The sequence below is a fragment of the Acinonyx jubatus genome, chromosome E1, assembly GCF_027475565.1.
Source record: "Acinonyx jubatus isolate Ajub_Pintada_27869175 chromosome E1, VMU_Ajub_asm_v1.0, whole genome shotgun sequence".
NCBI classification, from domain to species: Eukaryota; Metazoa; Chordata; class Mammalia; order Carnivora; family Felidae; genus Acinonyx; species Acinonyx jubatus.
Window position 1 is genome coordinate 45,743,807 of NC_069397.1, and position 25,607 is coordinate 45,769,413.

The 25,607-nt window shown below is 41.2% G+C and overlaps 3 protein-coding genes across 19 annotated transcripts in view; 1 reads left to right on the forward strand and 2 right to left on the reverse strand.

Annotated features, from left to right (window-relative positions):
* Nucleotides 1-5,830, reverse strand: part of POLG2 (DNA polymerase gamma 2, accessory subunit) — a 31,245-nt gene extending 25,415 nt beyond the window's left edge. For all 12 annotated transcript variants that reach the window (XM_027047909.2, XM_053211817.1, XM_053211818.1 and 9 more), the window contains exon 1: nt 2,845-5,830. In XM_027047909.2, the coding sequence (XP_026903710.2) occupies nt 2,845-3,406 (562 nt within the window). In that variant the 5' untranslated portion in view covers nt 3,407-5,830. The remainder of the gene's footprint in view (nt 1-2,844) is intronic.
* Nucleotides 5,831-5,970: 140 nt separating this feature from the next.
* DDX5 (DEAD-box helicase 5) lies at nt 5,971-13,315 on the reverse strand. 4 transcript variants are annotated; one of them, XM_027047908.2, is made up of 14 exons: nt 13,211-13,315; nt 12,403-12,581; nt 11,024-11,189; nt 10,585-10,681; nt 10,355-10,488; nt 10,166-10,231; nt 9,782-9,923; nt 9,540-9,700; nt 9,275-9,447; nt 8,795-8,905; nt 8,507-8,568; nt 8,369-8,428; nt 6,897-7,121; nt 5,971-6,675 (listed from the first exon to the last, which is right to left on the reverse strand). In XM_027047908.2, the coding sequence occupies exons 2-14, from the start codon at nt 12,444-12,446 to the stop codon at nt 6,272-6,274; spliced, it is 1,845 nt and encodes a 614-aa protein (XP_026903709.1). In that variant the 5' UTR covers nt 12,447-12,581; nt 13,211-13,315; the 3' UTR covers nt 5,971-6,271. The 4 variants fall into 4 exon arrangements, with proteins under 4 accessions (XP_026903709.1, XP_026903708.1, XP_014928117.1 ...); XM_027047907.2 differs by lacking the exon at nt 13,211-13,315 and adding an exon at nt 12,871-13,018; XM_015072631.3 differs by lacking the exon at nt 13,211-13,315 and having other exon boundaries at nt 12,403-12,621.
* A 6-nt stretch (nt 13,316-13,321) lies between these two features.
* The window catches only part of CEP95 (centrosomal protein 95), a 48,766-nt gene continuing 36,480 nt past the window's right edge, over nt 13,322-25,607 (forward strand). For all 3 annotated transcript variants that reach the window (XR_008294049.1, XM_053211815.1, XM_015072632.3), the window contains exons 1-5: nt 13,322-13,493; nt 14,996-15,124; nt 18,676-18,783; nt 22,027-22,137; nt 24,774-24,879. Coding sequence is in view for 2 of the 3 variants with exons in the window: in XM_053211815.1 (XP_053067790.1) it covers nt 13,475-13,493; nt 14,996-15,124; nt 18,676-18,783; nt 22,027-22,137; nt 24,774-24,879 (473 nt within the window). In the remaining variant the exon portion in view is untranslated. The remainder of the gene's footprint in view (nt 13,494-14,995; nt 15,125-18,675; nt 18,784-22,026; nt 22,138-24,773; nt 24,880-25,607) is intronic.

A 25,607-nucleotide genomic window follows, 5' to 3' on the forward strand; every position in this document is an offset into this window, starting at 1 on the left:
CATTAGAAGGTGACTTTTCTGTCTTTCCTTCTACACGTATTTCATAGCTTCTGTAAAAACAATGTTTTTCCATCCCTTTCCCCTACCGGCAGTCTCAACTATTTATTTTTTGATTAACACTATAAATTTCTGGGGCGCCTGGGTGGCTCAGTCGGTTAAGCCTCCGACTTCAGCTCAGGTCACGATCTCACAGTCCGTGAGTTCGAGCCCCGCGTCGGGCTCTGGGCTGATGGCTCAGAGCCTGGAGCCTGCTTCCGATTCTGTGTCTCCCTCTCTCTCTCTGCCCCTCCCCCGTTCATGCTCTGTCTCTGTCTGTCTCAAAAATAAATAAACGTTAAAAAAAATTAAAAAAAAACAACAACTATAAATTTCTATTTTTAATGTGTTATAATCTATTACTATTACTAATTAATATTCAGCTGGATTCTCCTTCAAGCCATTATCTGTGTCCTTGTGATGTAACTCTACTAGTCTTCAAGTAATTCTTTGCTTTCTAGCACCATAAAATGTCTCAAACTCACTTTGTACTTTCCCTGCCCCAGATCTGGGATTAGCCATTTCTCCAGGCACTGGTTCATTTTAAAAATCAAAGTCTGGGTACTAGTTGTGTTTATTGCTATTGTCATTACTTCTAGGTCCTTTCAAAATGAAGAAAGTTAAGAAATGTTTTTCAAAATTATGAGGTCATACTAATATTAACATAATATTGCTGATTCAAATTTAACATTACAAAGTTTATCCTTGCCTTCTTTTATATTTGTATCTTTTATATTATATTTGTATCTCTTTTTTCTTACAGCGAAAATCTTGGTTCCTAATAACCTTAACCTATCCATCTACTTGCTTTATCATCTAACATATATGAAACAGCTTCAGAATTATATTTCCAACATTTCTATTTGGAATAAATCTAAATTCAAGAGTTCTTTGTGGTTCTTTATGCACTGAGATGACATCCCACTAAATGACAGCATTGTGTTCAAATTACTTGAGATTTCCACTTCTGATAATAGCACACTAGCCTGCTGATAAGAAAAGCTGGTAAAGAAATTAAAAAAAAAAAAAATCTGTTTAAAGACTATCAAGGCAGTAAGGACTTGTGGGTCCAAAACACGGAGAGAAGGGTAGAGCAGAGAGGTGAACCCAACAATTATCGTTGCTTTTCTAACGCTCAAGTAGCAGAGCTGAGAAGCTGAAATGCTGAGAACTTCCTGACAAGTTATGGGACTGGAAAGTACAAAAATTGTAGTTCCGGTCTCCTGAAGGAGGAGGTGCCAAGGTAAACACTCCAGCCTTTCATGAGGGACATTCAAAGGGCTATAGTGTAGGAGTAAAGATGAAAACACTTAAGACCAGCCTCCAATAAACTCTATCTTGAATTGCATTAAGAAGATATGCTTCCACGATAGCTGCCCGCCAAAAGCAAAAGTAAATCCTCCCAGGAAGAAGAAAACACCACCAATATCTCAATTTATCTCTCCAACTTATACACAAATTACAGAGAATATCAGGAGAAAAGTCCAATGACCAAAAGCTGGAGATACAGACACTAGAAACAGATACATCTCGGTCATTAGACACAGACTTCAAAATGTGATTGTGTTCAAGAAAGCTGATGACAAGATGGGGGAAGAGGTTTAACACGTGTAATTTGTCACAGAAGGACAGAAGAAAGAGACAATTAACAATAACAATATCTGGAAACAAAAACATAAAAGACAATAACAATATCCAGAAACATAATGGCTGAGAATTTTAAAAAGCTATTCATAAGTAGAGGCTACCAAAGTTGTCCAGACATGAAATAAAGAAAGCAAGGACCTTGGGAATAGAAAGTAGCAAACTGGGTAAGTCTGAGCTAAAAACACCAGTCAATTAAAGGATTCTGCAAATAAGTGGTTTTAAATTTGCTAAAGAAAAGGTCTGATATATCAAAAGATGTTTTGATGAATGGGCATCTAAGCGAGCTAAGTTTCATTTTCTAATAGGGAAGAAAACATTGATTTGTTTTGGACATAGTAACAAGTGGTGATTTAACTCCCCCAGAAAAAAGACATGGAATAATTAAAGTAGCACAAATCAGAACTGTCAGAAATACTCACCAGTTTGTTTTATTAGGGAAATCTTTAAAATATGGGTACTAATTTTCAGACAACCATGGACATTGGGTTATTTTAAGTTACTTTTATAGTGCCACTTAATTAAAATAGCAAGGATAGCATTTTGCAAAGATGAGAAGCTGTGGCTGCAAGTCTGTCCTGTAAAGAACCGTTATTTTTTGTTATTTTATTTTATTTTTTTACTTTTTTCAGAATCTCTGCTATCATGTTCTATTTGACTCCAAGGGCAAATTGTGACCTACAAATTTCTGTGTATTCACTCAAGAATTATTTATAAAGCTTGATTAGTACTATTATTTTTTTAACTGACTCAAAAATCACTTAAGGGGCACTTCAAACAACTGTAGACCAGTTTTCTGTAAGAAAAAATTGGGGGAGGGGGGATTTTCATTTTGCTCTAGAAAAATAAGCTTTTGATTAGTCTATTGTGTGTAAAATTAAAGATAACTAAGTATTTACAAAGGTTTTGGTAACGTCGAACAAATGACTCACATCATTTAATTTAGGCCCGAATTCTGGAGCTGCTCAATTGAACTCTAGTGTTGTCCAGTCAAATGGACCAGTTTTCTCCATGGTAGGAAGTCAATATACCCAACTACATCAAAAAGATGAGAACCAGATAATTTCCTTCCCACGTGAATACAGGGCCTGTTGCAATTCGCGAAATCTACCAAGACTGCCTTTCCACCCCATCTATTTTGAAGCATGAAATCGTGAAGCATACCGTGGAGAAGGTTCTCCCGTAGTTTCCCAGAAGTTTTTAGTAAGTTGTCAAGAAATGCTACTAGCTGTTCCTTACTCAGCTCTTTGTCTTGCAAGAGTTCGCGTAGAGTTGCTGCTGAAACTAACCTGAAGGTACTGTCCCCGGGCAGCAAAGGGCCTGGCTCATGGTGGAGGGAGTCTACCGGGAAGACCTGCTCCCTTAACACCACCACGGAGGACCACCATTCTGCCGCCAGGTTCTTCCTCAACTCTATGCCCAAGGGGCCAAAGCCGGGGTGGCACCCGCTCAGAAGAGAATGTCGGCTAAGCTGCCGCCTGCTGCCGCTGAAGAAATGCCTTCTCTGACAGATCTCTAGCAGCTCCTCGCTCCCCTCACCGGACTCGGGGACTTCGGTCGGCTCGCTCCCCCGGGGCAGCTCCGCTTGCGACCGCAGGGGCACTCCGAAGGAGCTACTCCCTTCCGTCAAAGGCTCAGGCTGCCCCCCATCCACTCGACCTCCAAACCCAGACAATAGGCACCTGCAGACTTTCTGGCAGGCTCTGACTGCAGCACCAGAACGCATCGCCCACGGGAGTTAAACTGCAGTATCCTATTAGCTGGCTGGTCCCGGGAAACGGCCACAAACGTGAGCCCAAGAGCCAACTGCGCAGGCGCGACGGAAGTGCGCGAACGCCCGGCTGGCCACGCCCACGGAAGCACGTCAGTGTTCCGGTTGTAGCGGCTGCAGGCCTAGGCCAGTAGCTATGGCCGGCGCAGACCCGGTACCGTTTCTCGCCTCAACCAAGTTCGGCCCCTACTTTTTAGTCATCATTAGCACCGATAAAGATCATCCTCGTCTACTTTTCACTATCGTGCTGTACCCAGTCCGCTTTGGTTCTCAAGTGTTTTGCAAATCACATCAAAATACTGTGTTCGCCAAATCGCCATTTAAATACACCTTTTCAATCTCAGGTGTTTGCGTAAATAACTGTTACCTCTTTTAAAGTCTTAGCCCTTTATAGAGACACAAGCTTTAGTTGCAACTCCTTGTAAATGTTACCGCTACCCCCAAAGAGGCTCTCTGCTCTCTGGGGTTGGGGTTGTGTGACAGGGAAGGGTATGGACCTTTCACATTTTGGGAGTGGTTCTCAAATGGGAGTCCTCGGCCAGCAGTGCCTGCACCCCCTGGGAACACTTTTGGAAAAGGAGCCCTGTGACCTTTTAAACAAATCCTCCAGGTGAATGTGGAGGCACACTGATAATCAGTGGTAGAGGCAAGTTTTCCCACTAGAGGATCCTTCCACAGGTCCATCAAAGCGTAATGCGTGATTACCGGTCTCAAAACCAAACCAGGATTACCTAGCAGGCACTTAAGACTTCACAATTTTCATTTCCACACTTAGAGCCCTTAGAATTGCCCAAATGGTGGAAAGGTGCCTCAGCCCACTGAGGAAAATTGTTGCTTCCCAAGGCCCACAACTCCAATTTCTAAGCCTCCCTTAGAGCAGTTAGGGTAACCTTGTAAGACTAATTTGGGTTAAGAGACACAAGCAACTGGATTTCACTATACTACACCAAAGGGCAGTTTGTGAAAGGAGGGTACAATGGCTGAGGCAGTTGAATTAACCTAACAATAGTTAAAATTTATCAGGCTCAGAAAATCATTCCATACAAGCACACGTGCATTAGTTTGTAAGCTTTAAGACCGTATTGCTTGTAATTCTATTACAAGAACTGCAAAGCTGGGCTCTATCAACGTGTTTTCCAATCAGGAAACACCAGGGAAGAGGCCTATACACAAATAAATAAAAGCGAGAACGGGGAGAAAAATCACATTTATTAGTTCAGACAACCACAGGCTGGACACAACACACATGCTAAAAAGTGGACTGTCTTAAAACTTACTTCAAAGGTAAATAGGTAAATGTTTTCCACAGCCCCACAATCATTTCAATAAATGTTTACAAATTAAAAGGCCGTTAGACATTAAACAGTAAAATATGTAATAAATACTCCAACCTACCCCAAAAGCTTCTTAAGTTAAAAGTCATAATGAATTTGACTAACCATGCTATTGAAAACTGTTCAGTTACTAGACAGGCTGAATCAGTTTTCAATGTATTAGTCCTAAAAATACCAATCCCCATCCCCCACCCCAAGCAAATTCTAGTTAAGTTTTACATTTTAGAGATAAGGCATTGACACCAATTAAAGCCTCAGTTTAATAATCAAAATTTAAATGAAGTCTCATTAAGACCTCTCCTCTCCTGACAAAAAGGAACATAAATACCAGACTGTCTGGGAAGACATTCAGACCTATTTCTAGTCATAATTGAAATGTAGTATTAGAAAGGTTGGTGAGCCAAAATTGTATCGAAAACCACCACCCCTCCCTTGACCTTTCTAGAAATAAAAACCCATGTTGACCCTAAGAAGACTTGTACAATGGTCACTGTGCTTTTGGTTATGTTGCCTCCTCTTGGTTAACTATTAACTTCAACAAGATTTTTATGAATAGACCCTCCAGTCTGAAGTCTTTAGAATTCCCTGAATTATTGGAAAGATATTCATGATTTCCCATATAACTAGTTAAGAGCCCCAGCAAGCCTGAAGACTACAATCTACATAAACTGAAACTTAGCTCTTAGCCAAACGTCTTACAAGGTGTAAAGTTTGTAGCTTTAATCACCATTTCAGTTAATTCACAGTAGAGCCAAGAGCAAAAATATAATCTATTCTGAAACAGCAAGCTATTTGGAGCTTTTCAAGTGATGACATTTTACAAAGGAATAAAGTCCTCCATGTTGCTCTCACATGAAGCACTTTGAGGGTGGGGCTACACAGTTGGTTATTTCCTACCTTAATCTCACTTTACCATTCTGCTACCAGGCTATTAAATGACTCACCTGATGAGGTACTTACAAAAAGCCTTGATGCAATTTTGCCTAAAATTATAAATTTAAACTCATTTTACTTCTTGCAATATAAATAGACCGTTTTAAGGAGGGCCTTCTGATCTCCCCACTTCCCAAACTTAAATTATAGAAAGGAGCAGTCTTTTTAGTTTTTATGGTTAAAAAAACAGACCATCTAAGCAAAGTTTTACATGACATTATATATGTAAAATAAAGTACAATTTCCACTTAATTCAGTCTTCAAATATTTTTTATTGGAAGGCCATGCGTTGCCTTCATTTATTGTATTTCAAATCACTGTACATTTACTTGTGAAAACACTGCCTGCATTTTCTAGTACAAAAAAAACCTAAAAATTGTTTCAGGAATGTAGAGAAATATCCAACTTAAATAGCGAAAAAGTGCACCATAATTACTGCTGCACTGCAGTCATTTCTGCATTTCCCAGGTTTCTTAAATAACTATCTTGTCTGATAACACACAATATAAAGAGCAATTATGAAAAACAGACATTTACATATACTTCTAAAGTCTTATTGAGAATATCCTGTTGGCATTGGATAACCAATCATAGGTGCAGCTGCAGTAGCAGGATATGCATATGCCTGTTGGTTCATACCATTGTGCATATTTGGAACGTTACTTCCATATTGCTGAGTGCTATCATAACCGTTCTGGTAAGTCCCTGTTGGATTACCAGTCCTAAAACTGGTCTGTATACCAGCAGACACAAAATTACTTCCAAAGCTCCCATTGGTGTAATTTGCAGCACTGTAAACACCATTCTGAGTTTTTGCCCCAAAATCTCTCTTAAGCAGACTAGAATAACCTCGGTCATAATTTTCCCTGTCTCTAAAGGTATTAAATCCACCCCTTTTGCCCGCAGAGTATCTGTCCCGACGGTCATCCTTCATGCCTCCTCTACCCCTGGAACGACCTGTCAAGAAAAAAAAGATAATTGCATGCTGATTATTTCCATGCCACAAATCACTACTGACACAAAAAGGAATTAGGTAGCAAGTAGCTCTATTCACTCTGTAAAGTGTTTTCTGTTTCATATTAAAGATTTTTACTCACCCGCCAATCCCATTTAAATGGATTTGTAGACCATCATGTGACCCCAAATCACCAACATTTCTTAATGAAGGTTGGTCTTACCTGAACCTCTGTCTTCGACCAACTGAAGCAACTTGGGATTAATTGCTTGATTAGCTTCACGAAGCACAGAGATAAGGTCGCTCACTTGCTTTATGTTATTAGGTGTAAAGAAAGTGTATGCTGTGCCTGTTTTGGTACTGCGAGCAGTTCTTCCAATTCGATGAATATAATCCTCTGAGGAGTTAGGGTAGTCATAATTGATGACAAATTTCACATCTTCCACATCTGTAAGGTGTTGCAGTGTGGCAAAATAGCAATGTACGGAGTTTTGCACACCACAACAGCCAGACCAAAAATAAAAAGTTAGACAATTGTATTCCCAAGAAGGTACGGGCTGCAAAAAATACAGTTAAAATGGTTATCCATTCCCTGTAGGAATACCATTGAAATTGGAGAGGGGGAAAAAAAAAAAAAGCACACACCATCTACCTGGATGTCTCATTACCCACCCAATGATAGACAGCCTGTCAGTAAGACGTGTATTCTCTAACATATTCCCAAACCAGCAAGTCCCCTTACAGATCGTCAAGTGACATCTGAATGCTTCTGCGCAGTAGGGCCACTTAAAGGTTCACAGCAACCTCTTCATGTGCTCATTTTGAGGACCTTTAAACAAAAATGTACATGGTCCTTTGCATTACACACTCATCAGAAGTTCAAAATTCTGGCCACACTGCTTGTCTTGCCAAGACCTTACAACCGCAGCTGCAAGAAAAACATACCTGTCCCCCAAAAGTTGTTTTTATGCACTGTGTCTCGTCTAGGCAAGCGCTTCCAAGAAGCCAGGATTCACTTGAGAATGTGTCTCTCTCTGGCAGGTCTCGACATGACGACTACTGTGTAGGTGAGGGAGGAACTTTCAAAGCACTGCTTTCTTTTCCCACTGACTAAGTGTGAGAAGTTGCTCCTGCTCTAGATCTCATGTGCCAGTACTCACCAATTTGTAAAAGGCTTAGTACCTTTTAAAGCTGCTCTCTCCATTTCAAACTTGAACAAAAATTTCATTGAACATTGAAGTTTGGAAATAGTTCTTCAACATTTCAGCCAACTCACTGAAACTCAAAGACCCACAGATCACAGTAAACAGTTTGAAACAGTGCTGTACCATGGCAGTCATGCAAAGCATGGGACAGAAGAAATACCACGGCAGTGAACTGTGAGGATAACTTGCACTTTTTTCCCCCGGAGAGAACAGTTTACGGGGCAGAGGTGGTATGTTCTGCCTTTTGAAGATTACTGGCACACTTTCAGCTTTTCACCTCTCTAATCGACTGGAAGCAGCCAGCCGACCACTACTCCTCCATCCCCCTCGAGTCCTCCGATTGTCATGCCTAGGCCTTGCCAAAGGCTGCACCTTTATATGAAAAAAACTTGGAAAAAATGCAGAGGTTAAAGAAAGCAATAAACTTTCTTTAAAAAAGTATATGGAGATCTTCTGGGAAACCGAGCCATGAATTCGAGTTTTTACTAACCTAGCCCTCTGGAGGCCACATCTGTAGCAATCAGAATAGGAGCTTTTCCATGTTTGAATTCTGTGAAAGAAAAACTATCATCAATAATGTAAGCATGACAGGTTTTGAGAAAAAAGTTTTCATTTTCATTTGACTTACCATTTAGAACCCAGTCACGTTCCTGTTGACTCTTGTCACCATGGATACCCATGGCGGGCCACCTACATTAAAGAAAAACTATCAGTAAGTTCACCTTTAAAACCTGATCGATTTTAGTCTGCTTAAAAAACTAATCACAATTTCCTTTAGTTTTACCTGATGTACAGTTTTATTTACACCAGATATAACTGCCATCCATGAAACTCAAATCTGTTACTTTCGATCTGTTTGCCTCTCCCTCTAAACTCAGCTCTCATACACCTGCTTCAATGGAAGAAGCCCACATACCCGTCTCTCCTCATTTTTCTAGTAAGCTCATCACATCTTCTTTTGGTTTCGACAAAAACAATGGTTTTATTCTCCTTCTCACTCATGATCTCTTCCATTAGACGAATAAGTCTTGGAAAAACAAATTGTGAATTTTAATAAAAGAAGTCCACAGTTACAGACACATATTTATGGTCAGTGAAATCACTAACTTCGATTTACACAACTCAAGTAAAAACACCTGCTTGAACACTTGTATCAAGCAATTCTATCCTTGGTCCTTAAACCATAAAGGAGTTCCTTTTCCTTCTTTGCCATATAGTGATAACCAATTGCGTGAATGAAGGAAAGTATTTTAATAAGGATCGACAGACTAATTTTAAACAAACACACCCAACATTGCACCCAACTGAAAATCACTTTTAAGATAACCTATCACACGGTTAACTCCTGAATTTGTACAGTGATGTTTTTAGAACAATACTTCTACAGAAAACTTACTTTTCATCCTTTTCTACATCATGACATACATCCACAATCTGAAGAATATTGTGGTTTGCACTCAGTTCTAGTGCACCAATGTTTATGTGAATGTAGTCTTTCAGGAAATCTTCAGCAAGCTGTCTTACTTCTTTTGGCCAAGTTGCACTCCACATTAGGGTTTGCCTATCAGGCTGAAGAATTTTGGGTTAAAAAAAGCATTGTATTCTAAGAATAAATCTTTGAGATAAGCTTGAAAAGGAAACATTTTTAAAGGCTAACTTACTCTTATCTGATCCACAATCTTCCTTATTTGGGGTTCAAAGCCCATATCAAGCATTCTGTCTGCTTCATCAAGGACAAGGTAGGTGGTTCTTCTCAGATTGGTTTTCCCACACTCCAAAAAGTCAATCAGTCTTCCAGGTGTTGCAATACAGATTTCCACACCTTCAATGAAACACATGATGTAACTACAACACGTAGTGTAGAAGTTCTAGAACCAACACTGACAAAATTACTGTTACGTGCCTCTCTCCAAATCACGAATTTGTGGTCCCTTTGGAGCACCACCATAGATGCAAGTGGACTTCAAGCGACATGCTCTACAGTATTCAGCAGCTACTTGCTGTACTTGTTGGGCCAGTTCCCGAGTTGGTGCCAGCACCAAGCACTAAAAGAAACACAAAGCAGAGCAGATTTTAACAGAGTCCCGGATCCTAGTTTTAAACTTACTGGCATTATGCTGGCAGGTAATTGATGTTTGCTGTAAAGACAGCTTTGTCTCCAACTAAGTTGAATAAGACAGCTAACATCTCCATGTAAAAGCATGAGTTTTTTGCCACATACAAACATTTGCTACAAATCTCTCCATCATACTCCTAAGCAAAAGCTAATAAAAATAGGTCTACTTACAATAGGCCCATCACCTCTCTCTAGGAATGGCTGATGATTGATGTGGACGATAGCAGGCAGCAAATACTATGGGGGGGGGGGGCAAACAACAGGAATTAAGTTAAAATGTTTCCGGTTTCTTTATATTCTCAATTTGTTTTCTCTAGCACATCACCACCGAATAAAACTCAAGAGTTATCCCAAACTTACAGACAACGTTTTCCCGGATCCAGTCTGTGCTACTCCTACCATATCCAATCCACTTAGAGCAACGGGCCATCCCTGAGCTTGAATAGCAGTGGGCTCAGTAAAATTCTGTCTTGCAATGACATCCATTACGTTAGCTAAAATTAGCAACAATTCAATAAAAAATTAGCAAAACCAGAAGAAAAAGAATAAATGAAGTGGGGGGGGGGGGGACGTCAAAACTAGGCACTTACCAGGGAAGTTCGCTTCATAAAAATTCAGAACTGGCTTTGGGCAGTTGTGACCTCTAACCGTAATTTCCTTACTTCTTCTGTATGTCTCCACCTCTTGCTAGAAAACAAATTTTAATGATCTACTAAGTACCATGACAACCTTCACTAATATGCAAGTCAGCAGGTCCCTAACTTTTTAAATGATTAACAAACCTTAATGGGATTTTAAACCTGTATCCACATACACCACACAGCACAAGATTCACCTATTATGGTTATAGTCAACAACTTTGAAGTAGAAAAATCCCAAGCCATCTGTTTTTATAAGTTATCACCTCTTTCTTAACTACCATAAGTGTGAATTTCCCTTAATTTGGTCATTTCCAAGACCTCTCTATTCAGATTTTGATTTAAGTCATTATTGAATTATAGCCTGATAAAACCATGTGAAATTACTCACTGCTGTGCGCCTAGCCAAATCAGGGTGCTCTTGATAAAAATTCTTCTCAAATTTGGGCAGCTCATCAAGATTCCACTTCTTTTTGACTAGTTTTTCCCCAGGGTTTCCAAACTTCTTTCCAGATAGGGGCCCTGCCCTACTTCCCCCAAATCGAGGTGCACCAAACCTGGAAAAACAAAAACAAAAACAAAACCCTCACATTTTCAAATGTCTACATAGTAATTTACATACAGACTTTTCATCCTTTGGCACACACTAAAGGTAAATGACTTTCACAGTTTGAAGACAGCACTGCCCTTGGTGATGGTCATGCTATCAAAAGCCACCATTAGCACCATCTCTCTCCCTTCCCGTTGTCCCAAGTACACACTACTAAAGCCAAGTCAACAGCCCGGGATATAGCAGGTCGGAAACTGGCTGCCCAAACGCCCGAAGTTCCGATTACAAGGATAGACAACAGCTTATGGTTACTAGCCTTTCCCGTGAGCTTAGGAATTAAATGTCTGGGAAAGAGACAATACAAGGGAGGAGCTTAACAGCGATATTATTTACCGACTGTTTTCAAGCAAAGAAGCTTTGATTTTAAGGAAAAACGGGACGACACAAGCAATGAGAACAGAACAAGGACGGTGGTCTCAGGGACACTTACGCAAGCCAATCGAATTGGGGGTATCCCGCGGAAGGGCTCCTGATTCTGATAGCAAAATTATATAACGCAAAGAAAAAGAGGAGGAGGAGCTGGCAACTACCGGGGGAGGAGTCCCGGACCGGGCGGCGTTCCCGCTGGGGCGGCGCTTCCCCCTTTGTCTCGCATTTCTCTCTGCGCCACATTTTCTCGACGCTGCCATTTTGAGCTCCTCCGCCGGGCGGGGTAACAAAGGCGCCGCCGCCATGTCCGACGCCGGCATTTTGTACCCGCGACCCAACCACATGGCCGATTCCCGCGACGCTGGCCACCCTGCTGCCCCTGTCACATCAACGGGTTCGGAGGCGAGCCCGACGGCTCTCATAGAATTCCTGGGGCACCTAAACCACATCTCGAAGGATTGCACCTAATAGCGACGACTTCACCCTCTTGGAAACGTCGCGCTTTCCTCCCCTCGAAATACCCTCCCCCGAATTCTCCCAACAGCTACTCAATCGCCGGGGAAACTTCGATGTCCTCCCTGCCAGCCCGCCAACAAAAGGCGACCTTAAAAACCGTTAACAGAAAAACAGCTTTCGATCAGTTTTAGACAAATACCAAAATGGCGCAAGCCTTCAGTCACAAAAGCCTGAGAATAGGCTGAGAAACCCAAGCTCCTGTCGCCCCCGCCCGCCACCTTCATCGGCCTCCCATCCCCCACTGCCAGGCCTGACAAGTCCGTTCCCACACTCACCCTCGATCCCGGCCGCGGTCTCGGTCACTCGAATAACCCGACATGGCGTCAATGGTTGCGGTTGGCGGGGAACGAAATGGAGAGAATCGGATGCGACGAGTCGCTGCGGGTGGCTTTGGCGACAGCAAAGCCTTGCGGGGGCGGCAGCGGCGGAGGAGCGGCGATGACTGAGGCCGGAGCTGCTCAACGAGAGACCGGTGGAAATGAATGAGGTGCCGGCCGCGTCCCGGCAGCCGGTTTTATAGTCTGGACCGCCTCCTCCGCCGCAAAGAATGCTGGGAGCCGCTCTATGACCTAATCACTCCGCCCCTGCGCAGAGGCCGCAACGCCCGCCGGCGTTCCGGGATCCGCCATGTTCTCGCCCCACCTCCCACCGCCCCTCCCTCGGAATCGCCGGTTTAGGGCCCCTTTCATGGCTGGACCCACCCACCCACACTGAGATGTCTCAGCCTACACCCTATTCTTTACCTTTTTCTCGTTTTTCCACACCTCAGGGAGGCCACCCTGCCCTTTTCCAGGTTCAGCCTACCCAACAAAATGGCCAGCACAGGCCAACCCACTCAGCCCACTTGGAGATGTTTACGTCTCCAAAGAGCCCTCACGCCTCTAACCAAATGAGACGGGAAGGCGGAGCCAGACGTTGTCACGTGGCTGCTCCCGCCCATCGGGTAAGCGGACCGCACTACTTCTCCAGTTGGCGTCGGCGGAGGAATACGAAACGAAATAGCTCGCCGGAAGTTCCGTACTAATGCCCCCGGGAGACCGACCTGGGCTGCTCGGTGTGACCCGATATGTCAAACCCACCCACCTGAGAACCCCTTAGCGGGATATTGCCCGCGGCGAAGGGTATCTAGAGCCCACAAACCGCCGCCTCGGCCCGTGCTGAGAAAGGAAGTCCTCCTGTGATGACCAATCAGCAGCGAGAAGCCGTTCTAAAGTCCCACCCTCTTTCTCCCCCAGCCCTTTCGTTTCGTTCCCCCACCTCGGCGGTGCGTCTGCGCTGTTCGGCCCTTGCAGGACGCCGTCCATCGCGCGCCCATTTGGGAGTCTAGCGGCAACCTGCCTCCTTGATATGGCCGGCTCAGAGGCTGGTGAGTCTCGGCCCGGAGCCCCGGTGTGTGTGGACTGAAACCGTTTAAGAACCCGAACGCCCCTATTCCTTTTATCTCGCGTCCTCCGGCTGGACTCACTGGCCTGGCCTGCCGACGGGGCTCGTCACAGACACCCCGTCGTGGTCGGCGGGTTTGGGTCTCTTAGCCCCGCTCTCGGTTCGCTTAGTGGCCATCGAGCGCGATTTTGGGGTGTGAAGAGGAGGGCCCGCAGCACGCCTGCAGCCTGGCTGCAAAGAGGGCAGTCAGAAAGCAGAAAGTGTCCTCCTGGCACCTGTATTCTCGGGAATCCAGCCACTGTCAGCGCGCTCTCTGCTTCTTGAATTGTGGAGACTGAGGCCGTACCTGCCTGTGCATTGAACTTTTGAGCAACGGCACTCTTACGGTGTTGTTGATGCCCTTGCCAAAGTAGAACGGTGGTGGGTTTTTCTCTTCGGCGCTCTGTGTCGTTACCTGGCTTTTTCTAGCAACCGCTTTCGAGAAGCGAGTTGATTGGGTTGCCTGGGACGCCTTCATCCTTTTCTTCCAGACAGCGTTCAAACTTCAAACCCTTTGGTTTGGTCAGTTTGAGAACTGGGCACGGGGAGAGAAGAGAGAACGTGATTCTTGGAAGATACTCTCACTTATTTCTGGGAAGAGGGAGGTAATGTGCCTTGAATACACAGACACATTTTTAGAACCTGCTGAGCATGTCAGATACAGAGTAACAGAACTTTCTCTTTAGTTGCTAATTATATCAGGGCGCAAATATTTCAAGCTTTCTAAATTGTTCGAGAAACCCTTGAAGTGTGCTTGCTATAATTCCAACGGTGTCTGGGGGTGGGTTGCGGTGGCACAGGAAACTTCAGTGTTGATAATGTGCTAGCTCTGAATTTAGAGACATTTTTAGGTGTTTTCTATGTTTTATTTCTTACACATTAAATATAATTAAAAACTAACAAATGTTGTAGTGTTAGTGTCATTACTTCACTTCTTAACAGCCTGCGTTTATCAGCCTATTGGGCACCAGAGAAATTCTGATTTGCACAAGATAATTGGGTAAAAACATGACTAACGCTATTGGGAATTTGAAACAGCATTCATTAATTAGTTTCTGGTAGCCTCAGACTATTATTAACAAAGTGTCTTGCTTATGACATAATATTTGCTTACTTATACGTATGTTTTAAATAACAGCTTTGTGTGACTTGTAAAATAAGAAAAGGGTACATAACTTAGGACTTTAGCTTAAACGGTAGAAATTGGATTTGCATCATAGTTTTTACTATATTGAAATTCTAGCACTCTAGCACTTCCAGAGTGCTAGAAATTAAATAATGTATTTTCAAAATTCATGCCTTGGAGGGCCTTTGAACTTATATAGTAACCAAATTTCTTATCTTGTGCTTCATTCAATGTCTGTCTTTGTGGGGTCGACTTTTGCTATTTAAGGCTTATCTTTTTCCTTTCCTAACATAAGACTTATCTTTTTCCTTTCCTAACAGAGTGGATAACCGTTGCCAATAACCTTCTTTTGAAATGTCACATACACCTGAGGATACGAGAACTGGAAGACTGTGATGCTAATGTTTTTATTGCTCTTTATCAATCCATTTTAGGAGAAAAGGTACCAGGTAAGGGTACTAAAAAGTGGGAGTAATAGTGACTATATGTTAGGCCAGGTGTTTTGAGTGCCTTAAGTTAGATCCTGTGGTGTTTATAAAATCCTGTATTTTCTCTTTGTTTACATTTTATTTGTATGTAACTGTTGCATTCGTTACCATAATAAAGACCCACATAGAGTAACAGCCTTGTTCAAATCAGTTTGAGTGGTCTTGGTCATTATGTCAATTATGGCTAATACCTTGTGAAAGTCACACCTTTTCTGTACATATATTTTCAAAAATTCTAAAATTGAGTAGAACTTGGAAACTTGTTGGGTCCTGTTGCTTAACCAGTATTATGGATATGAATTGATGATTGTACTGCATCCCTGGTTGAGTAGCTCAGAGTCTTTATCCATAGATCTCTACTGTCTCTGCTATAACCATTAGTGTTAAAGCTCTGTGTAGTCTCTTTTCCTTTCCCACTGTTACCATGAGTTAGTGCCCTCATCACTTGGAATAATGGAGATGGCCTCTAGCTGGTATCTTTGATGCTAGTCTTAACCTTCATTTGAGCACAGAGGCCGATAGTTATTAGACCAGTCTTTTAAAATACTTTTTTCAGGGCACCTCGGTTGCTTAGTCGGTTGAGCATCTGACTCTTGGTTTTGGGTCCAGTCATGATCTCAAGGTTTGTGAGTTTGAGCCCCACATCGGGCTCTGTGCTGACAGCATGGAGCCAACTTGGGATTCTCTCTCTGCCCCTCTCTGTCTGTCCCCTCCCTGCTCACTTGCGCGCGCTCTCTCTCTCTCTCTCTCAAAATAAATAAAAGAAAAACTTAAAAAATAAAGTACTTTTTTCTTCCTTCCCCCGTTCATCTCCCTCAGTGCCAGAGGAGAAACTCCAAATATAAGTTCAGTGTTAAAATCTTTCCTCACTGTGGTCTTTACTGACCTTTTCGGTTTTTTTAAGTTTATTTTGATTTATTTTTAATTTTTTAAAGTTTATTTGCATTTCAAAGTAAGTTTTACTTTGTTTTATATTTTTATTTTTTAATTAACATCCAAGTTAGCATATAGTGCAACAATGATTTCGGGAGATTTCTTAATGCCCCTTCCCCATTTAGCCCATCCCCCCTCCCACAATCCCTCCAGCAACCTTCTGTTTGTTCTCTATATTTGTCTCTTATGTTTTGTTCCCCTCCCTGTTTTTATATTTTTGTTTCCCTTCCCTATATGCATCTGTTTTGTATCTTAAATTCCTCATATGAGTGAAGTCATACGATATTTGTGTTTCTCTAATTCTGCTTAGCATAATATTCTCGAGTTTCATCTACATAGGAGCAAATGGCAAGATTTCATTCTTTTTGATTGCTGAGTAATACCCGTTTGTATGTATACATAGATATATATATGTACACATACACCATATGTATATATACACCACATTTTCTTTATCCATCTGTTGATAGACATTTGGGCTGTTTCCACACTTTGGCCATTGTTGATAGTGCTGCTATAAACGTTGGGGTGCATGTGCCCCTTTGAAACACCACACCTGTATCCCTTGGATAAATACCTAGTAGCACAATTGCTCGGTCATAAGGTAGTTCTATTTTTAATTTTTTGAGGAACCTCCATACTGTTTTCCAGAGTGGGCTCACCAGTTTGCATTCCCACCAGCAGTGCAGAAGAGATGCTCTTTGTCCACATCCTTGCCAACATCTGTTGTTGCCTGAGTTGTTAACGTTAGCCATTCTGACAGGTGTGGGGTGGTATCTCATTGTGGCTTTGATTTGTATTTCCCTGATGATGAATGATGTTGAGCATTTTTTCATGTGTCAGTTGGCCATCTGGATGTCTTCTTTGGAGGAGTGTCTATTCATGTCTTTTGCCTATTTCTTCACTGGATTATTTGTGTTTTGGGTGTTGAGTTTGATAAGTTCTTTATAGATTTTGGATACTAACCCTTTATCTGATGTGTCATTTGCAAATATCTTCTCCCACTCCGTCGGTTGCCTTTTAGTCTTGCAGATTGTTTCCTTCGCTGTGCAGAAGGCTTTTATTTTGATGAGGTCCCAGTAGTTCATTTTTGCTTTTGTTTCCCTTGCCTCTGGAGACGTGTTGAGTAAGAAGTTGCTGTGGCCAAGATCAAGGAGGTTTTTGCCTGCTTTCTCCTCGAGGATTTTGATGGCTTCCTGTCTTACATTGAGGTCTTTCATCCATTTTGAGTTTATTTTTGTGTCTGGTGTAAGAAAGTGGTCCAGGTTCATTCTTCTGCATGTGGCTGTCCTGTTTCCCCAGCACCATTTGTTGAAGAGACTGTCCTTATGCCATTGGATATTCTTTTCCTGCTTTGTCGAAGATGAGTTGGCCATACGTTTGTGGGTCCATTCCTGGATTCTCTGTTCTGTTGAATTGATCTGAGTGTCTGTTTTTGTGCCAGTACCATACTGTCTTGATGATTACAGCTTTGTAGTACAGCTTGAAGTCCGGGATTGTGATGCCTGTAGCTTTGGTTTTCTTTTTCAAGATTGCTTTGGCTCTCTGGGGTCTTTTCTGTTTCCATACAGATTGTAGGATTATTTGTTCTAGCTCTGTGAAGAATGCTGGTGTTACTTTGATAGGGATTGCATTGAATATGTAAATTGCCTTGGGTAGTATTGACATTTAACAATATTTGTTTTTCCTATCCAGGAGTATGGAATATTTTTTCATTTTTTTGTGTCATCTTCAATTTCTTTCATAAGGTTTCTGTAGTTTTCAGTGTATAGATTTTTCATGTCTTTGGTTAGATTTTGGTTAGATTTATTACTAGGTATTTTATGGTTTTTGGTGCAAGTTTATTTATTTGAGAGCATGCACGGGGAGGGGCAGAGAGACAGGCTCCATGCTGTCAGCATGGAGCCTGATTCAGGGCTCAATCCCAGGAACTGTGAGATCATGACCTGAGCCAGAATCAAGAGTTGGACACTTAACCACCTGAGCCACCCAGGGGCCTCTATTTTTATTTAGAGAGTGTGTGTATGAGTGGGGGAGGGACAGAGAGAGAACAAGGGAGAGAGAATCCTAAGCAGGCTCCATGCCATCTCAGAAGCCCTGAGATCATGACCTGAACCAAAATTAAGAGTCAGACGTTTAACCAACTAAGCCACCCAGACACCCTTATATACTGACCTTTTAAATCATTATGCCATGAATTCCTACTAGGTTACCTTCAGAAGGTTGTGGGGTTTTTTTCCTCTCATGGAAAGCAGCCCATGATTATGGGTTAAAGTCTCACTCCATTATTGTTTCCCTTACTAGAGTATTAGCACCTGCTTGAATTTAGGGACCTCTTTATCTTTCTGTAGCATGGTGCTTATTGTAGAGCATGTTCATATATATGTTGATTGACTAAGTATTCAACCACTAAAGGTGCTGTGTGGAATTCAGGCCCTGTTAGCTTTATCTGAATTTTATAGCCTGTTCTGTTTGGGTAGAGCTTACTTTTGTAGCACTTAACCTGACTCAGAAGCCTGGTCAGAGACAGATGAAAACTTGGACCCTCAGATGAAAAATGTGTAGCCTTTTTTCCACAGACCTCATAGCTATTCCCAGGAGTCAAGAGGATGAAGCTCACAATGTACAAGCAGTAATTGATTCGCTGGCCTTGGATTACCTGCAAGTCAGCTTGTCTCACATAACAGGTCGGTGTATGCTTAACCATCAGATAATTTTGCATTTGACTAAAATAATTTGTTGGGTAGAATCCTAGACATTGTTTAGTTAACCAAATGAGTAAACTTATGATATAAGCCAAGTGGCAAGACTGAGCCAAGACAAATTGACTGGTAGAGTTAAGGCAGCCATTCTTGAGAGCTTTTTTAGGAGAGTCAAACATTGAATTTATGATGGACCTGAGTCTGAGATGTAAGAATTCTGGCTGGTAGTTAAAGGTATGTTTTTTGTTATTTTGTTATTTTAAAGCTAACATGCTGCTTGTTTGTAGTAGCTAAGAATTAGCTACATCTGAATATCCATTAAATAGGGACAGGTTAAATAAGTTATGATAGCTCCATGCAGGGAATTACTCTGCTACTGTAAAAGATGATTGATGATGCTCATTATGTACAATGTTCCATATTAGTGGAACAGTCTCCAATATGTGTAATGTCAGAAAGATGTGCACTTAACAATGATAATGTGCAGAGTAGGGTGCTGCTTATAAAAACAAAGGTAAGGAGAGGAAATATGCAGTTGATTGCTTGCAGAAGGACTCTTTGAAAGCATGTGCAAGAAACCTGTAATGCCAATTGCTTCCAGTAAGAGGAACTTCAGGGCTGCAGGACAAGGGTGGGATGAGACTTCATTATATAACTTTTATACTTCTTGAATTTTATTTTGTTTTTTAAAAGTTTATTTATTTATTTTGAGAGAAAGAGTGCATGAATGGGCGACAGGCAGAGAGAGAGAGAGAGAATCCCAAAGAGACCACACTGTCAGCGCAGAGCCCGGCATGGTGCTCCATCCCACAAACTGTGAGATCATGACCTGAGCTGAAATCAAGAGTCGGATGCTCAACCAACTGAGCCACCCAGGCGCCCCTGAATTTTAAGCCTCGTGAATATTTTCTCTATTCAAAATAAATAAAACTGTAAATTGTTTTTGAAACTTTTTCCAAAATAGAGTATATCATGCTTGTATTCTAAAGCCAAACATACCAAATATAAATATATTTGTAAATCCCTGTATTCTAGATAGAAAATGAGGATTATTCCAGTAAATTATTTCAAGCTAAGGAAAAGAGGGAATCTGTGCATATGAACCTACATTTGAATCACTTAGAGAAGGCTTACACCATTGGTTTGTTCTTGGGCAGTTAAATGTTAATCAGGATTGGTCACTCACATCTCTCAATGTGATGTTGATGACAAGTTTTGCAAAAATACTCTGTCTTAAGTTTTGAGTGCAGTTCTAGGAGTAAAAATGGTAAGTTAGTTTGAAGATAATTCATTTTGAAGGATAATCCCAGGGTTTTCCTGTTCTTTTGCAATTCAGAATTGCTTTATCACTTGAATAGGGTAATTTCTGGTATTTGTGCTTTTTAAACCTATAGCATAGTTGTATCTGCTTATGTAACTTTTTAATGCAGAGCTGCTCCTAACAACTCTCACCCACCCCATGAAAAGTTGCAGAACTGCTTATCTCCTCCAGTATACTGCAGAGCAGCTTTTTACTCCTTGTGTTCTTGTTCAGTTTAAAATACTTTCTTCTGTGCCATGAAACACTGCATTTTGGTGGGCGGTCTTAGTTGCTGGGTTGGCAGAGGATGCTCCCCATCCTGGCAACTGAGAAGTCCGGAGTATGCCCTTGGGGTATACTTGTGTATCTCGTTAAGCCAGAAAAACAAGGCTTAAGAAGATTTGTTTGCTTTAAACCAAAAAAAAAAAAAAAAAAATTGTCAAATACTGTCTATCTGTATTGGTAATTTTGTAAAACATCATATTTCTGGTTTAGGTTTGTTTTGCATCAGGAGTGAAATTTTGAATGGCTAGATTCTCTCAAATATCGAGTTTCCATTGTGTCTTTCCCTTACTGGTTTGAACTTAAGAGAATGCAGGCGTGACCTCCCAAAGGACAACCCAGCTGTCTCAAGAGTTACATTCCATCCATACCTGATGTTGATTAGAGTCCATTTTAGGTGATACTAAGCATGCTAAGTTTCCATGCTTTTACCACCCATTTCTTGTCAACATATCAATTTAGCATGTATTAAAAATTTATTATGAGACAAGTATTGTGCCAGGAATTGTTTAAAGAGTAACTCCTGGGTGTAAAGTGGATGTGGTGGGAGGTGAGGCTGGAGAAGTTGGGACTGAGGTGAGATTAAAAAGTTTTACGTGCATGGCCAGTGTTTTTAAGAAAATTTATTATTGAAGTTTATTTGACATATGAAATTATATTAGTTTCAGATGTACAACATAGCGATTGGACAGTTCTATATATTACACAGTGCTCGCTGTAATAAGTGTAGTAACCAACCACTACCTTACAACGCTATTACAATGTTATTGATGTTATTCCCTATGCCTTATTTTTCATCTCTGATTTATAACTGGAAGTTATACAAACTGTATACAAAGCTGTATAAATTGGAAATTTGTATGAATGGACAAGTTTTTTAAATTAGTATTTTATTTATTTTTTGAGAGAGAGAGCGAGAGCACCTGGGTCTGAGCAGGGGAGGGGCGTAAGGAGAGGGAGAGAGAATCTCAAGCAGGTTCCACTCCTGACATGGCCGGGGGGAGGGGGGGGTGCTCGATCCCACGACCCTGGGATCATGACCTGAGCTGAAGTCAAGAGTCAGACACTTAACTAACTGAGCCACCCAGGCATCCCACATAGGCAGTTTTTAAATTAAGAAAAATGACATGACCTATATAAAATGAATAGGAGTTAACAAATAGAAAAAATGAGGAATTCCTGATGAAAGTATCCCAACAAGTTCTTTGTTTTGATGTTACTCTACTGCTGTTATCTTCAGAACAAACCACCATCTAGAAGTAGGATCCCACGATCTGAAACTGTGTTGCCTCCTGCCATTTTTTTTCACCAGCCTAAAAAAGTTCTGCTTAGATACTTTATATCTTGGTATAAATCTTACCAGAGGATGTTTTATTAAGTCTACTTATTTTGTTTCTTGGTAAAGGAAGGAATATGCTAATTAATTACCAAACATTATATTCAAGACTGCTTCCTTTGTTTCTTCAAATATAATTAGGTATCAAGACATTCATGTTTTTAATATTTATAATATTATTCGTTTTCCTGAATTAGTTTGTAATTCTTTTATCTGAACAGTATTTACACAGTGGTATATTTGTTTTGAAACTTTGAGACTCTTAAGTTTCTTCGTTAATATTTTTAATAGCTTTTTATCCTGTGTTTAGGAGAAAATATAGTGAAGGGAGATAAAGAATCTATTAAGAATCTGCTAGAAATCTTCGATGGGTTGCTGGAGTATCTTACAGAACACATCAGTGAGACATCTCACGAAAAAAGTAAGTTTTAAAATTGTAATTTGAATAACTAATGCATATACCTGGTAAATTAAATCTCACTTCTTAACTCTTCTAAGTGGTTGGAAAAAACTATCTTAGACTATCATCATGTCCTTTGTCAGTTTGGATGTGCTAATCTATAAAAAGTTCTGATTAAAGTTGCTTACTGTCCTATTATTGCATGAAATGACTTATTCCAAAATTTCCTGTCAGAACTTCCATTTTTGTTATAAATTTGGATATTGCTAAAGCATTAACAGGAGGAATTGGAGTGTTTTTGTCTTTAACCTATGTTTAGGTTTGTGACAGCCTGAAAGTTTTATTTTAGCCTTTGAGTAATCCAGTTCTAAGTTTTCAGCAGCAATAACAAACAACATAAATTCTGATATGAATGAAGACAAAAAAATGTGGGTAGGCTCATCGTTCCTCCTTCTCACGTGGTTGTGATAACATCTGACCTTAAACTCTTTAGTGATAGTTTTCTACCTTTTATCGTTGCTGAAAAGATTTAAAGGCATATGTAGGTCTGGCCTGGAGGGAAAAACTGCCACAGGGGATATTTCTTATTTCAAACACTTGAGTGTTCTGCGTGTGGAGTGTTTTGAGTGTTTAATATCTGTTAAATATGTACCAGCCTCGGTACGCTGGGAGGATTCATAATTGCATGCCATGTTCTATTGCTCTCAAAGAAACCTAAGTTTCTGACTTAAGTCAGGAAGACAGCCATAACTGCATACAGTAGTCCCCCTAGATGCAGTTTTGCTTTCCACTCGCAGTCCCCCTTGGTCCAGAAGCAGATGATCCTCTTGAGGTATTGTCAGAAGGTCGGTCATTAATAGCCTAATGCTACATCACAATGCCTGTGTCATTCAGCTCACTTCGTCTCATCATGTAGGCATCTTATCATCCCACATCATCACAAGAAGGTGAGTACAGTACAATAAGATATTTTGAGAGACCACATTTCTATAACTTTTGTTATAGTATGTTGTTATAATCGTTCAATTTTATTAGCTATTGCTTATCTTAATGTGCCTAATCTAGAAGTTAAACTTTATCATATGTATGTATAGGAAAAAGACATAGTATATGTAGGTTTAATCTTATCTGTGGTTTCAGGCATCCTCTGGGGGTCTTGGAACGTATCCCTCGGGGGTGGGGGGGGACTGTTAAACAATAAAAACCATTATAGGAGAATTGGGGGAGAGTGAAAGACATGTGAAATTTACCTAATTCAAGGCTACTTAGGTATTTTGAGGCTTGGTGGCTTTAACCATTTTAGCAACAAGATTAAGAGATGGAAAACTACCTTTGGTGGAAATTGATTAATTTGAAGTTTTACACTAACAGCAGCAGTTTTTACAATGTAGTGCTTGATTGCAGGTAGAAGAGGAATGGTAGTGGCTTTACCATGGGTAGGGCAGTGGGGATGGCGAGAGGAGGGCAGAACTGAGAGATACTTAAATGTGAGTCTGGTAATAGTGAGACATGGAGGCAGGGCATGCGGGAGGGAGATTTCCAGGGGAGGTCAGTAGAATGTGGTGAGCTTAGTGCTGCTAGGAGGGGGTTGCAGAGGTGGGACCTCCCAGTGCAGTAGTACTGTGGTTGGGTGGTGTTTTCTGAAGTGTGATTCTCACCTTTGCAGGTCCAAGTTGATAGGGCAGTATTACCTAGAGCTAATCAGATTCTTCAAAATGCCAGTTAATAATGGGAAGTCAGTCTTTATTATCATGAGTCACATCATGTACAGAGCAGCTTTTTCCTGGTACCTGAGCTAGCATTATCATTAACTTACCACTGAAGAACAGGGATTTGAAAGCAGACTTTGCGTCAATGCCAAGTTCTGCCTCTCATTGTTTGAAGCTCTCTAAGCCTCAGTGTTTTCGTTTGAAATTCTTCCATGGCTATAGTGATGGTTGAGTAAGTAGATATATAAATAGTTTAGTTCCAAGCCTAGCTCCGAGTCACTGCGCAGTGAATGTTAACTGATGTTATTACAGTGTCGGTTATTTTGAATACAGAAATAGAAAAAAATGAAGGTAGATGCTCAAATAGAGAAATCTCTAGAAACGGGGATGGGAATATTCAGAGGCGTCAATCTGAATCATAGGAAGTTTCACCCACGTACCTCCTGAAATCAGTTCCCCAGTGTGTTGCTGCTGGCGAAAGTGTATTCCTCAGAAATGTTGAGTTGAAAAAGGATAGTCTGAAAGAGAACTTCAGCCAAGCTTTGATGAACTCTGACTCTTAGCCTGGGAGGGATAGTCTTGGAGCTTGAGGCTCACAGTTGTGTTCTGAAGCCACAGCCTAGTCCTCTTGCTTCAGACATCCCTTACTGAACAGGGAGGTTATAAACAATAAAAAATAAACCTACCACCTATCTTAAAAAATAAAACATTGCTAGTACAACTGTAGACCTTGCTTTTAAAGCAGCATTTATCTTGCTTCTGTTACCCAAGTAACACATGGTCTTCACAGGTGATAATTTGGTTCTTTCTAATTTCGTGTTCACAAAAGCCCAGTTTACCAGGAGAAGATGAGGGTGCTTAACTGTTCTTACCTCTACCCACCCCCATATAAAAATAGCATTATTAATTGAGAGGTTTTTTGGTGTTGTTTTTATCTATGCTAAACAGGTGAAACTGGACAGAGTTTTAAAGAATTCCGTCAAGGAGAACCTTTAGAAGAGCCAGAAAGTACTAAGGAATCCAAATCATCATGGAAAAAGGTTTCTTTTGGGAGGTAGCACTCAATGTCTATGAATTTAATCAAAACAAGTTATGCTTTTTCCTTCTAAGAATTGGCACACAATATACCACAATGGCAGCAAAAAACAAAACAAACTGATGGGAAAATCTCAGTACCTTCTCATATTTTACTTTATTTATTTATTTATTTTTCAACGTTTTTTATTTATTTTGGGACAGAGAGAGACAGAGCATGAACGGGGGAGGGGCAGAGAGAGAGGGAGACACAGAATCGGAAACAGGCTCCAGGCTCCGAACCATCAGCCCAGAGCCTGACGCGGGGCTCGAACTCACGGACCGCGAGATCGTGACCTGGCTGAAGTCGGACGCCCAACCGACTGCGCCACCCAGGCACCCCCCTTCTCATATTTTAAATCTCCCTGATGGAATTTTAAGAACCTTGAGCTATATGTAATACTTAAGTCTCAGTATTAAACACCTGTGTGTTTTCTTCTTCCTAGTTAGTTCTTTTATTCCAAAATACGTCTTTTTAAAAAAACAATTTTTTTTTTAAACATTTATTTATTGTTGAGAGAAAAGGGAGCGTGAGTGGGAGAGGGACAGAGAAAGGAAGATGCAGAATTGGAAGCAGGCTCCAGGCTCTGAGCTGTCAGCACAGAGCCCAACGCAGGGCTCAAACTCATGAGCAGTGAGTGAGGTCATGACCTTAGCTGGAGTCGGATGCTTAACTGAGTCACCCAGGTGCCCCTTTCCAAAATACGT

Coding starts and splice junctions, on each gene's coding strand:
- DDX5 (XM_015072630.3), bottom strand. CDS start 11,854: ATGTGGCGCAGAGAGAAATGCGAGACAAAGGGGGAAGCGCCGCCCCAG. Junction 11,190..11,672: donor CCCCAATTCGATTGGCTTGC/GTAAGTGTCCCT, acceptor TTGTTTTTCCAG/GTTTGGTGCACCTCGATTTG. Junction 10,682..11,023: donor ATTTGGCTAGGCGCACAGCA/GTGAGTAATTTC, acceptor TTTGTTTTCTAG/CAAGAGGTGGAGACATACAG.